The 12,541-nt window shown below is 42.0% G+C and overlaps 1 protein-coding gene across 1 annotated transcript in view; it reads left to right on the forward strand.

Moving 5' to 3' along the window:
* TBC1D19 (TBC1 domain family member 19) overlaps positions 1 to 12,332 on the forward strand; it is a 197,611-nt gene extending 185,279 nt beyond the window's left edge. The window contains exon 20 of the mRNA XM_073805135.1: positions 12,196 to 12,332. Coding sequence (XP_073661236.1) covers positions 12,196 to 12,317 — 122 coding nt within the window. The 3' untranslated portion in view covers positions 12,318 to 12,332. The remainder of the gene's footprint in view (positions 1 to 12,195) is intronic.
* The last annotated feature ends 209 nt before the right edge of the window (positions 12,333 to 12,541 follow it).

Raw genomic sequence — 12,541 nt, forward strand, 5'->3', positions numbered from 1 at the left:
ATGCTAAGGAGTTCCGTCCGGCTTTTCCCTAGAGGTCAGCAGGGAATACCGAAGGTTCAGAGGAAGCAGAAAGGTTCCCTCTGGGCCCCCTTTCTTCCTCAGCCCGACCTTGACAACATCCGGACTTCCTATGAACTTGGAGGCTCTCATTTTTTACAGTATTTCTAGTTCCCCTTACCTTTTACAAGTAGCCCCTGGACTTCCTGTGCCCAGGACAGCTGCAGGACTGTGGCAGCCAGCCTTTCCTCCATTACAGAAACCCTCCTCTGACGGTGAAGAAGCAAATGCTTTTTAAAGGTTAGCTGTCATGGGGTTTCCCTGGTGGCGCAGCGGTTGAGAGTCCGCCTGCCGATGCAGGGGACACGGGTTCGTGCCCCGGTCCGGGAGGATCCCACATGCCGCGGAACGGTTGGGCCCGTGAGCCATGGCCGCTGAGCCTGCACGTCCGGAGCCTGTGCTCCGCACCGGGAGAGGCCACAACAGTGAGAGGCCCACATACAGCCAAAAAAAAAAAAAAAAAAAAAAAAAAGATTAGCTGTCACAAAGGGAAACAAGGCCCCTTAAACCTCCTTTGTCAAACAAATGCTCCCTGTGAATCAGAAGAGCTTCTGCCATGACTCACACTTTCACAAGGCTGGTGGAGAAGGCGGTCTGCCAGCAGATCTGGGGGCGCGGTGCCAAGCAACCAGAGGCCTTGGCTGGTGGGGTGCGGCTGTGCTTAGCACAGCCAAGCGGACCTCCTGGAGGCTGACCCCGGAACCCAGAAGGTGCCGGGAGGTTTCCTTCCATAGGAGGCAGCAAAAGCAGGGGGCGCGGCTCTTCACTGCTTTTGGAAAGCAAGAGCATTCAAGCTAAAAAGTAACCAGAGTCAGCTGATCTGAACGAGAGCTTCAGGGATAGCCTTCAGGAAGTCAGACAGTCCTGCAAAGTCAGCGGGCTATGTGCATTTTGTGGGGAGAGGACCCCTAGTTTTAGATACTTTTGGTTTTAAAACCCCCCTGGATGTCTTGATCACATCTCAACTCCTCACTTTGCCCAGAGAGCATGAGTGAGTGACTTCCCAAAGCTACTCCACCAGTGGGCAGCAGAGACGAGAGAGAAAGTGAGGTCTCCAGGGCCCTTTCCACTGCCCTGGCCCCACAAGAGAGCCTAAAATAAGACGACAGCCCATGATGTTCTGAACAGGGCCCCCTAGACAGAAATTAGACCTGTCAGATGGACTACTGTGGAAGTCTCGATCCCTCAGCCCCTCTATGCCTTCCGGTGAAGCCCTCCCCCACAGCCCGCCCACCTGCCAGGCTGGCTTCCCGTTAAGAGAATGACAGGCATTTGTGACGGGAGGATTGCTGAGGCTGGCTCCCTGATTATCAAGCACCTGGGGGCGGGGGATGGGCATGGGATTGTTGCTGAGTTTATGGCCCTCTCGGCTGTACCCTCAGGGGAAACAGCAGATTGAGAGTAAGCAGAAACATGGGAGCACTCTGGGGGTCTAGGAGTCATTGTTGCTTTTTTTTTCATTTATTGGGGTGGCTGGTCATCACTTTGCCCTAACCTCCATGGGACATCATCACAGTTGTAGTGATAAAGAGCCTGTACTCTGGGCACTGACAGCTTGGGTTTGCATCCTGGCTCCATCGCTTTTTACTGATAAAACCTTGGGAAATTTCTTAACCTTCTAGCCCTTGGTCTTCTCATATGTAAAACAATATACTAGTGCCCGCCTTTAGCAAAGACAGATATGTGCCCACTGTTCACACACAGCCAGACTGTTCTTCCCAGCCCAGCCTCCCTGGCTGTAGGTCTGCTATGGGATTGAATTCTCCAGCGAATGGAATCCAGCGCATGGAATGAGAGGGGAGTGATGTGCACTGATTCCAGGCCTGGCTCATGGAAGCTTCCTGAGTGATCCTCACATTCTCACTTAACCCATCCGCTAGCCTAGGGTGCCTAAGAGAACTCTGAGGCCTTGCGGGTGAGGGAGCCACCAGATGGAAGGAGTCTGGGCCCCTGAGTCACCATGCAGAAGGCTGCCTGCCAAACACCTGCATGAATTATTACTTGAGTGAAAAACAAACTTTTTAAAAATTTTTATTATTTTTGGCTGCATTGGGTCTTCGTTGCTGCATGCGGCCTTTTTCTAGTTGCAGCGAGCGGGGGCTACTCTTCATTGCAGTGCACGAGCTTCTCACAGCAGTGGCTTCTCTTGTTGTAGAGCACCGGCTCTAGGCACACAGGCTTCAGTAGTTGTGGTACACGGGCTTCAGTAGTTGTGGCTTGCGGGCTCTAGAGCTCAGGCTCAGTAGTTGAGGCACATGGGCTTAGTTGCTACGCGGCATATGGGATCTTCCCAGACAGGGCTCAAACCCATGTTTGAGCCCTTCCCAGACAGGGCTCAAACCCCTGCATTGGCAGGCAGATTCTTAACCACTGCACCACCAGGGAAGCCCAAAACAAACTTTTATTGTGCTAAGAAGCTGAGAATCTAGAGTGGGTTTCTACAGCAGTTAGCCTACTTCATAAGGCAGTTGTAATAATCAAATGAAGTAACATATGCAAAGCTCAAAACAGTGCCTGGAATATATATATAAATGAACTACATACATGATTGCTATTATCATGATAGGAGGATGGATGGATGGATAACTAGGTACTGAGAGAGAGAAAGTGAGAGACCGAGAGAATTACCTTTAAGGATTGCAAAGGTATTGGCCCCAGAGTCTTTTCCCAGTTTTATGAGATATAATTGACACACAGCACTGTATAAGTTTAAGGTCTACAGCATAATGGTTTGACTTACATATATTGTGAAATGATTACTATGATAAGTTTAGTTAACATCCATCACCTCATCTCGATATAAAAAAAAGAAAAAGAAAAAAATTGTTTTCCCTTTTTAGGAGAACTCTTGGGACCTACTCTGTTAACAGTTTTAAAATATGCCATACATCAGTACTAAATATAGTCGTCATGTTGTACATTACATCCCTAGGGCTTATCTACCTTATAACTGGAAGTTTGTACCTTCTGACCACCTTCATCCAATTCCCCCTCCCCCTCCTTCCCCTCTGGTAACCACAAATCTGATTCTTTTTCTATAAGTTTGGTTCATTTTTGTTTTTTGTTTTGTTTTGTGGTAGATGCTTCATATAGGTGAGATCGTACAGTATTTGTCTTTCTCTATCTACCTTATTTCACTTAGGCCAGAGTCTTATTTCTTAGATTGTTGCCAAGATAATATTAAAAATATATTTTTACTGTACAGCTGTAGAGTTTGCATTTTGGGGGCAAAAGATAGCATTGTAGAAAAATACATTGAAGCATTTATTAGTACATTCCTATGTTTCTTGAATAAAAACAAAAGTCTGCCACTTTCCTCAGAGAGATATAGTATGGATGAGACAATTAAATTCTTTTCCAATCAAATATGGTGTTTATGAAAAAAAAATATTTTCACTTTTCCACTCAAATAATCATTATAATCATTTGCTTAATGGGAAATAAGAAGAAAAAGAAGGAAGGTCATAACTGAACGTGCCTCAGAGGAATCTCCCTCTCCAGATGTTGAGTTTTCCCTTGCAGTGCTGTCTTTCTGCCCCAGTCACAAAGGCTTAAACCCCAAAGTCATCATTAGTTCTTTTCTTGACTATAAAAATGGCCTCCTGCTGGCCAACCTACCCCCAGTTTCCTCCCCATGCCCCCCCCGCCCAACCCCACAGCCATCCATCACACTCTCCCCAAGACAGTTGCCCCCAGATTCTCCTTTGTCCCTTCTCTCTCTCCTGCTCTAAACCCTGCATGGCTCTTGGCTGCTTCCCACAGAGAAGCTCAAACTGTTCTAGAGAAGAGCCGTAATGGAATAAGAGAACAAACTCTGTCACCGATTCTTTAATCATTGATTCAGTTCATTCCAATAACATTTTTGAGCACCTGTTATGAACCAGGGGTAGTGAAAAAACAGGCCAAAAAATGTCTGCCCTCGTGGAGCTTACACTAGAGTGCAGAAAGATAGAGGATAAATGAATAAATAAGTTAAATCACAGTACATTAAATGGTGATAAGCAGAAGGAAAATAGTTAATTAGGGGTGAGTAATAGTAGGTACCAGGTGTGGGTGTAGGAGGATGCTATTTTAAATAGCACCTATTTTAAATAGGTGATCAGGGAAGGACTCACTGAAAAGTGATATTGAAGTCAAGCCCTGAGAACATGAGGGAGCAAGGAATGTGCAGAGCTGAGGAAGAGCGTTCCAGAAGAAAGAAATTTGAGCCAAGAGCAGTCCTGGTGTGTTTGAGGAGCAGCAAGGAATCCAGCAGGACTGGCATGGAATGAGTCAGGAGAAAAGGCGCTAGATCAAGTGAAGACTTGAAAACCATCAGGAGTTTGGCTTTTCCCCTGAGTGAACTGGGAAGCCATCGGAGGGTTCAACAGGAATGAATGGCATGGTCTGACTTCTGTACTAAAATGATAGCTCTGGTTGCTAGGTGAAAAATACCCTAACGTGGGCAAAGGCGGAAGCCAGGAGATGAGTAAGGAGCTGAAGAGAACATGAGCAAGAGATGATTGATCATTGCAGCTTAGACCAGGGTGGCACCGGTAGAACTTCTGGATATAGTTTGAACATAGAGCCAAGACAATTTTCTGATTGATTGCAAGTGGGGTATAAGAGAGGAATCAATCATGACTCCATTGTTTGAAGCCTAAAAGTATCAAAGATGGAGTTGTCATTTAATGAGATGTGAGAAGAACAGGTTTACTGTGGGAAGACCAAAAGTTTCCTTTTTGGGTGTGTTAAGTATGAGATGTATATTAGACACAAGTAGGGATGTCAACTATGCAGTTGGAATTCAGGGGAAAGGTCCAGGCTGGAGACAGCAGTTTGGAAGTTGTCAGCATGTAGACGGTATTTAAAGCTGTGAGACTGGCCGAGATCGCCACACCAGACATGTGAATAGAACAGGCAGCAAAGGGCTGAGACCCAGAATGCTCCACCCCCTTGCCTCCCCCCACCTCCATGCAAAGTGGTCTGGGAAATAAGAGCCAGCAAAGGAGATGGAAAAGGAGTAGCCACTGTGAGAAAAGAGACCCTAGGGGAATGTGGGGTCCTGGGAGCCAACTGCAGAGAGTGCTTCCGGGAAGAGAGGCTGGTAAACTACATCAGATTCTGCAGGGGTCACAGAAGCTGAGGGCAGATAATTGACCACTGGATTTAGCAACATGGAAGCTACTAGGGACTTGAAATATCAAAGTGGGAGCAAAGCACTGGTAGGGTAGGTTCAAGAGAGACCAAGATGAGGAGAAGGATAGACAGTAAATTTAGACATAGCCCTTTGAATGAGTTTTGCTATTAAGGAAGCCAATTAAAGGGGCTAGAGCTGGAGGAGAATATGGGGTCAGGAGAGGGCTTTCCTGAAGCTGGGAGAAATTGCATCATAATTGTATGTCACCAGAAAACTGGGGGTTCATTGGCTGAAGCAGCCTGTCATAAGCATAAAACTTCTTTGACATCTTAAAGATTCAGATCAATTTTCCCTTTTATTCTGAAGAATATGTATTAATTTACAAGCAACTTATCCTCCCAAAATCTTTGAGTAAAATTGACCCTCCCAAAAAAAAAAAAAAAAGCTATATTTGTCCTCTTTCCCTGCAAGTACTCAAAATATATACATGCCCCATTCTGAGAAGCTGAGTTCAGATCAAGGTCTGTCTGTTTAGCCTGGCTTTCCACGCCCTCTATACCCTGAACACAGCTCCTTTCCTGGCCTCCCTATCTCTCTGCACCAACACACACACCCTGTCTGCAGCCTTCCTGCCTTTCCAGGCAAATGGGTCCCTTAAGGAGGTAGTTCTGTGACCAAAAAGTTAAACAATTCTGCCTTTCTCCCAAGTCAAAACATTCAAACTCCTAGCCAGCTTTGAAATAAAGGGTTTTTCTTTCCTGTTACCCTTAAAAAAACACCAACATTTAACAGACAACCATAAGACTTGGGGAACCAAATAATGTAGAAGTTGCATGCTGAAGAGACCTACGAAGTGGGCCAAGAGGGATGTGACGAAGAAAGCCTAAAGTATAGGGGGTGACTCTGTCAGTGGTGACTTGACCCCTCTCTACCAAGAGATGTGCAGTGACCATGCAATCTGTGTCTATTAGGATTCCTCGTATGGTGTGTGTCAGAAGTCCAATTCAAACTCACTAGACAAAAGTGATAATTTACTTGCTTATATTACTAGAATGTTCAAAGGAGGTGAATCAGCTCAGGCATGACATGATGTCATTAAGAATCCATTGCTTTGTTTCTGTGTTGACTTCAGTCTCAGGCTCTTTCTAGTGGCAACAAAGACAGCCACCAGCAGCTCCAGACTCTTGCTTCATAGCAACTGAAATCTCAGAAGGACAGTCTCACTCTTTCCCAACAGTTCTAGCAAGCCCTGGGAAGAGATCTGATTGGCTCATCTTGGGTCCTGAGCACATTCCTGGACCAATCATGTGGCCAGGTAGATGCAGAGTTCTGAATAGCTAGGTCTGAGTCATTTGCCTCCATCCTCGAGCTTGGCAGTGCGATCTCATTGCCTAAGGATAAGGGAGACATTGTCCCTAAAGGAAAATTGATGTTCTGTTGCCAAAAAGAAGGGGGATGCATATTACAGGAGTAAAAAGAAATATTGATGTTAATTCTACACTACTAATTTCAATTTATTTTTGAAGGAAAAAAATCCTAATTTAGTCAAGAATTATTGTCACTTAACTATTCACATTTTCCAGCCTACTTTGTTAATGCCTTGGAGCTTAAAATTAATTTTTCTAAATAAGAAAATAAGCCAAATGAACTAGGAAGATGAAATTAATGAGACAAATATCTAACATTATTGAAACAGAAATCAACAAAATAATTAAAGGATAAATAAATCCAAAGTTGAATTACTTGCAGAGACTAATAAACAGATTTTATGAGCTTTATTAAGGATAAAAGAGAGAAAAATGTACATTTATAAGTAAAAAGGAAACACAACCACATATACAGAAGAGATTAAAAGTCACAAATGGATGTACAATGGAAAACATCAAGGAAATGTATGACTTTTAAAACAAAATACAAAGTATCAAAATTAATCATAAAATAACTAGAAAAGTCAAATATTAATTACCACAGAGGAGATGGAAAATGTGACTTTAAAACCACCATTGAAACAGACATTAGTATCTGATGGCATCACAGTTGAATTTCAACTTTTAAAAATGGATAATTAAATGTTACTTAAATAATTCTAAGCCATAGAAAACTGTAAAAAGTTCTGTAATTCATTTAAAAGATAAAATAAACTAATCAATTAAACATAAATGTAAAACTTGAAAACAAATCAGTTAATACAATCCAGCAATGAATCAGAAGAATAATAGCTTCATGATTGAGTTTTTATTCCAATAATTCAAGGTTAGTTTAGTTTCAGAAAATCTGTCAACATAATTCATTACTACAACATTTTCCCAATTATCTATTAATACTTAACAAATGACCTCAAAACCTGTGGCTTCAGTAAATGACCATGTAGTATTGCCTGTGATTCTGTAGTTTGGCTGGGCTCAGCAGGGCAGCTGTGTTCCACATGATGTTGTTGGGTCCCTCATGTGATTGTCTCTGACTGGGAGTTCAGCTGGGCCCGGAGCATCCGAGATGGACTCTCATCACTCAGTAGTTTAGCCTAAGCTTTGTTACAGCATAGCGCCTGGCTTCTGAGGGGGAGTGTTCCAAGAGGACCACTTCCATTGTGCAAGTGCTTATCAAACTCTGATTGCAGCAATTGGCTGAAGTCACACAGGGCTGGGAATACTGGGAAGGGTATTCATCGGGGTCACCAATGTAACAGTCGACCACAATATTAAAAGAGAAAAATCATAGGACCCTACCAACGAGTACCAAAACAAATTTGATAAAATTAGCAGCCATTTCTAATAAAAAAACTAGGTAAAAGAGGTATGGAAACCAAGAACAAACATTTCTATTGAATCATGTGAAATCACCAATGTTCATCTCTTTTAGACCTATAAAACAATCGCATATGGTTCAACCTAATATTGACCTAAATGCAAAGTGCGGAAACTATTTCCATTAAAAAAAGGAACTTGGAAGGAAAACTATAATCATCATTATTTAACAATGTCTTGGGTTCTAAAAAATGCATTCAGACAAGAATATGAAATAACTGGTATAAATGTTGAAAGAGTCTAAAAGATCTCTGTTTGCTGATGATATGGTTATATATCTAGAAAACCCAAGATGATCTTATAAAATGCTACAAGAATTAATAAAAAAAAACTACAATGAGGTATCACCTCACACCAGTTAGAATGGGCATCATCAGAAAATCTACAAACAACAAATGCTGGAGAGGGTATGGAGAAAAGGGAACCCTCTTGCACTGCTGGTGGGAATGTAAATTGATACATCCACTATGGAGAACAGTGTGGAGGTTCCTTAAAAAACTAAAAATAGAATTACCATATGATCCAGCAATCCCACTACTAGGCATGTACCCAGAGAAAACCATAATTCAAAAAGACACATGCACCCCAATGTTCATTGCAGCACTATTTACAATAGCCAGGTCATGGAAGCAACCTAAATGCCCATCGACAGACGAATGGATAAAGAAGATGTGGTACAGGGCTTCCCTGGTGGCGAGCAGTTGAGACTCCGCCTGCCAATGCAGGGGATGCGGGTTTGTGCCCCAGTCTGGGAAGATCCCACATGCCGCGGAGCGGCTGGGCCCGTGAGCCATGGCTGCTGAGCCTGCGCATCCGGAGCCTGTGCTCTGCAACGGGAGAGGCCACAACAGTGAGAGGCCCGTGTACTGGAAAAAAAAAAAAAAGAAGATGTGGTACATATATTCAATGGAATATTACTGAGCCATAAAAAGGAACGAAATTGGGTCATTTGTTGAGACGTGGATGGATCTAGAGACTGTCGTACAGAGTGAAGTAAGTCAGAAAGAGAAAAACAAATATCGTATATTAACGCATATATGTGGAACCTAGAAAAATGGTACAGATGAACCGGTTTGCAGGGCAGAAATTGAGACACAGTTGTAGAGAACAAATGTATGGACACCAACGGGGGAAAGCCATGGTGGGGGTGTGTGGGTGTGTGATGAATTGGGAGATTGGGATTGACATGTATACACAGATGTGTATAAAATTGATGACTAACAGGAACCTGCTGTATAAAAAAACAAATAAAATTAAATTTAAACATTAAAAAAAAACTAATGTGTTCTTTGGGCAATAAGCACTTGAAAAACAAAATGGGGAAAACTGTTTCATTCACAATAAAGTCAAAACTTTTCTAGAAATAAATTTAATAACAAGGACACAACCATAAATCAAAGTATCTAAGCCAAAATCTTAACAAATAGAAAAATATTTCATAGTCTTAGTTGAGAGGACAATGTAACTTAAAAATCCACTCTCCCACAGGAATAAAGATGCAGACGTAGAGAATGGACTTGAGGACACGGGGAGGGGGAAGGATAAGCTGGGATGAAGTGAGAGAGTGGCATGGACATATACACACTACCAAATGTAAAACAGATAGCTAGTGGGAAGCAGCTGCATAGCACAGGGAGATCAGCTTGGCGCTTTGTGACCACCTAGAGGAGTGGGATAGGGAGGATGGGAGGGAGACGCAAGACGGAAGAGATATGGGAATATATGTATATGTATAGCTGATTCACTTTGTTATACAGCAGAAACTAACACACCATTGTAAAGCAATTATACTCCAATAAAGATGTAAAATAAATAAATAAAATTCTTAAAAAAAAAAAAAAAAGAAGAAAGAAACATCTATATAAACCCAGCCCAGCCAGGCCCACAGCCATCAATCAGCAATGCAGGAATCAGCCTTAATCTAACAGCACACTTTTTTTTTTTTTTTTTTTTTTTTTTTTGGCGGTATGCGGGCCTCTCACTGTTGTGGCCTCTCCCGTTGCGGAGCACAGGCTCCGGACGCGCAGGCTCAGCGGCCATGGCTCACGGGCCCAGCCGTTCCGCGGCATGTGGGATCTTCCCGGACCGGGGCACGAACCCGCGTCCCCGGCATCGGTAGGCGAACTCTCAACCACTGCGCCACCAGGGAAGCCCTAAGAGCACACATTTTTATCACCCTAAATTTCTATTAGTAAAAATAGAAAAATCAGCCCTCCTTTTCTTCTAAAGGACTGATAAATTTGGAGGAAGGAATTATATGTCTGGTGAAACACTGTATTAAACATAAAAATCCAGTCTCCCAAAATTAAGATATAAGTCTAATGTGATTACAGTTGGAATGCCAGCAGTGTTAGGAAGGTGAGGAATGGCTAAAATTATCTTAAAATTTGTACGGAAGGATAAGTGGCTGAGAATAATTAACAGAAAATTTTGAATAGGCAAAAATATTAATTAAAGTTAAGGGAAAAATTATACAGTGAAAACTTTTTTCCATCCTTGTCCCACATCTGCCCAGGTCCCCCCCACCCATATCCTTCCAGAATTTCTTTGTATAGGTAAAAGCAGATACAAATACAGAATCTTGTTTTTCCCACACTTTTTACATAAAGCGTTGCATATTATTCATTCTGAATCTTGTTTTTCTGTTTACTAAGTCTCCAAGGTATTTGTAGTATAAAAAGAGCTTTTCTGTCCTTTACTATATAGCTCTTCATGTTCTGTTGCATAAATATACCTTAATTATGTAACTATCCTCTGCTATTGAAAGTTGATGTTGTTTCTAATATTTTGTTACTACAAACAATGTTGCAACTGTGTGTGTCACACCTTTTCTCCTTAATGAAAATGTATCTGTAGAATAATTTCCCAAAAGCACAGTTGCCGGGAAGATGCATTTGACATATCGCCCGATTGCCTTACCTAGGGGTTATGCTCTTATCAGAAATGAATAAGAATATGTTTGCCCATAGCCTCACCAACACAGCAAACTTTTGGATTATTGCCAATTTAAGGGGTAAAAATGGTATCTTGGCACAGTACGTTAGGAGTGAGATTGAGCATCTTTTAAAAGATATTTGTATTTTCTTTACAAAAACTCTTCGTATCCTTTGCTCATATTTCTACTGGGTTGAATGAGAGACAAATAAATCGGTGGAACAAAGCAGTGTCCTGAATGGATCTAACCACATACTTATAGTTTCTGGTAGGACCAAAGTGAGTTTTCACCTATAGAAAAGGCAAATTTATAAACACAGAAAGCAGATCTGTGGTTGCCTAGGCTGGAGGGTAAACAGGCATTAAGAAAACTTGTCGGGGTGATGGAAATATTCTGAAACTAGATTGTGATGATGGTTGCCAAACTCTCTAAACTTACTAAAAATCACTTAATGATGGGTTTATTTTATATGGTGTGTAAATTATACCTCAGTAAAGCTGTTTTTAAAAGTCATTTTTCAATCCAGTAGGGAAGGATTAGATATTAAATAAGATTGCTAAAACAACTGACTCTCCAGCCAGAAGAAAATAAAAATGAACCCCTCTTTTATCCCATATGCAAAAATAAATTCTGGGTGGATTAAAGCCCTAAATGTAAAAAATTAAATAGGATAAATAATACTAGAACATCACACGTAAAATCAAGGATGGGTGAAAGCTTTTTAATCAAGACTGGAATCTCGGAAGCTATCAAAGGACATATATACATATTTGATAAAATGAAAATCAGAAATATTTGGAAAAGATACCATGAACTAAGTCAACAGATAAACACTAGATTGGGGAGCAGGGGAGGACTGTCAACCCAGAGATCAGACAGAGGGTAAATGGCTATAATATACAAAGAACTCTTACAAAACAAATAAATAAGACAGGGATAAACACCACAACAGAAAATTGAGCCAAGAATATGAATAGGCAATTCACAAAAAAGCAATTCCAGGTAGCCAACAAATACGTGAAAAGAGGCTCAAACTCACATGCACTCAAGGAGATGTGAATAAAGCCACAATGAGACATCAGTTTGCACGGGTCAGATGGAAAAATTAGACAGCAGCAATCCTTATTGCCAAAGGGGATATGGGGACTTTCGTAGTACATTTCTGGTTGGAAATATGTATTAATGCAGTCTTTTTGGAAAGCAATATGGCAACATCTGTTATGATTAAAAATACATTCATCTTTGACCAGAAAATCCACTCCTGGGAATCTGTCTCTTAGGAATGAAAGCTTCCAAACCGAAGGACATATTTACATGGAAGTGGACTGCATATGATAAAAACAAACAAACAAAAACCGAAAACTGGAAACAAAGTGAGTATCGTCCATATGGGAATGGTTGAATAAATTATAGTTCTGTCACCCCATAAAGTTATATGTGGTCATTAAAAAGAATAAGTTGGGGCTTCCCTGGTGGCGCAGTGGTTGAGAGTCTGCCTGCCGATGCAGGGGACGCGGGTTCGTGCCCCGGTCTGGGAAGATCCCACATGCCGCGGAGCAGCTGGGCCCGTGAGCCATGGCCACTGAGCCTGCACGTCCGGAGCCCGTGCTCCGCAACGGGAGAGGC

This window comes from Tursiops truncatus, chromosome 5 (genome assembly GCF_011762595.2).
Source record: "Tursiops truncatus isolate mTurTru1 chromosome 5, mTurTru1.mat.Y, whole genome shotgun sequence".
In the NCBI taxonomy this organism is placed as follows: domain Eukaryota; kingdom Metazoa; phylum Chordata; class Mammalia; order Artiodactyla; family Delphinidae; genus Tursiops; species Tursiops truncatus.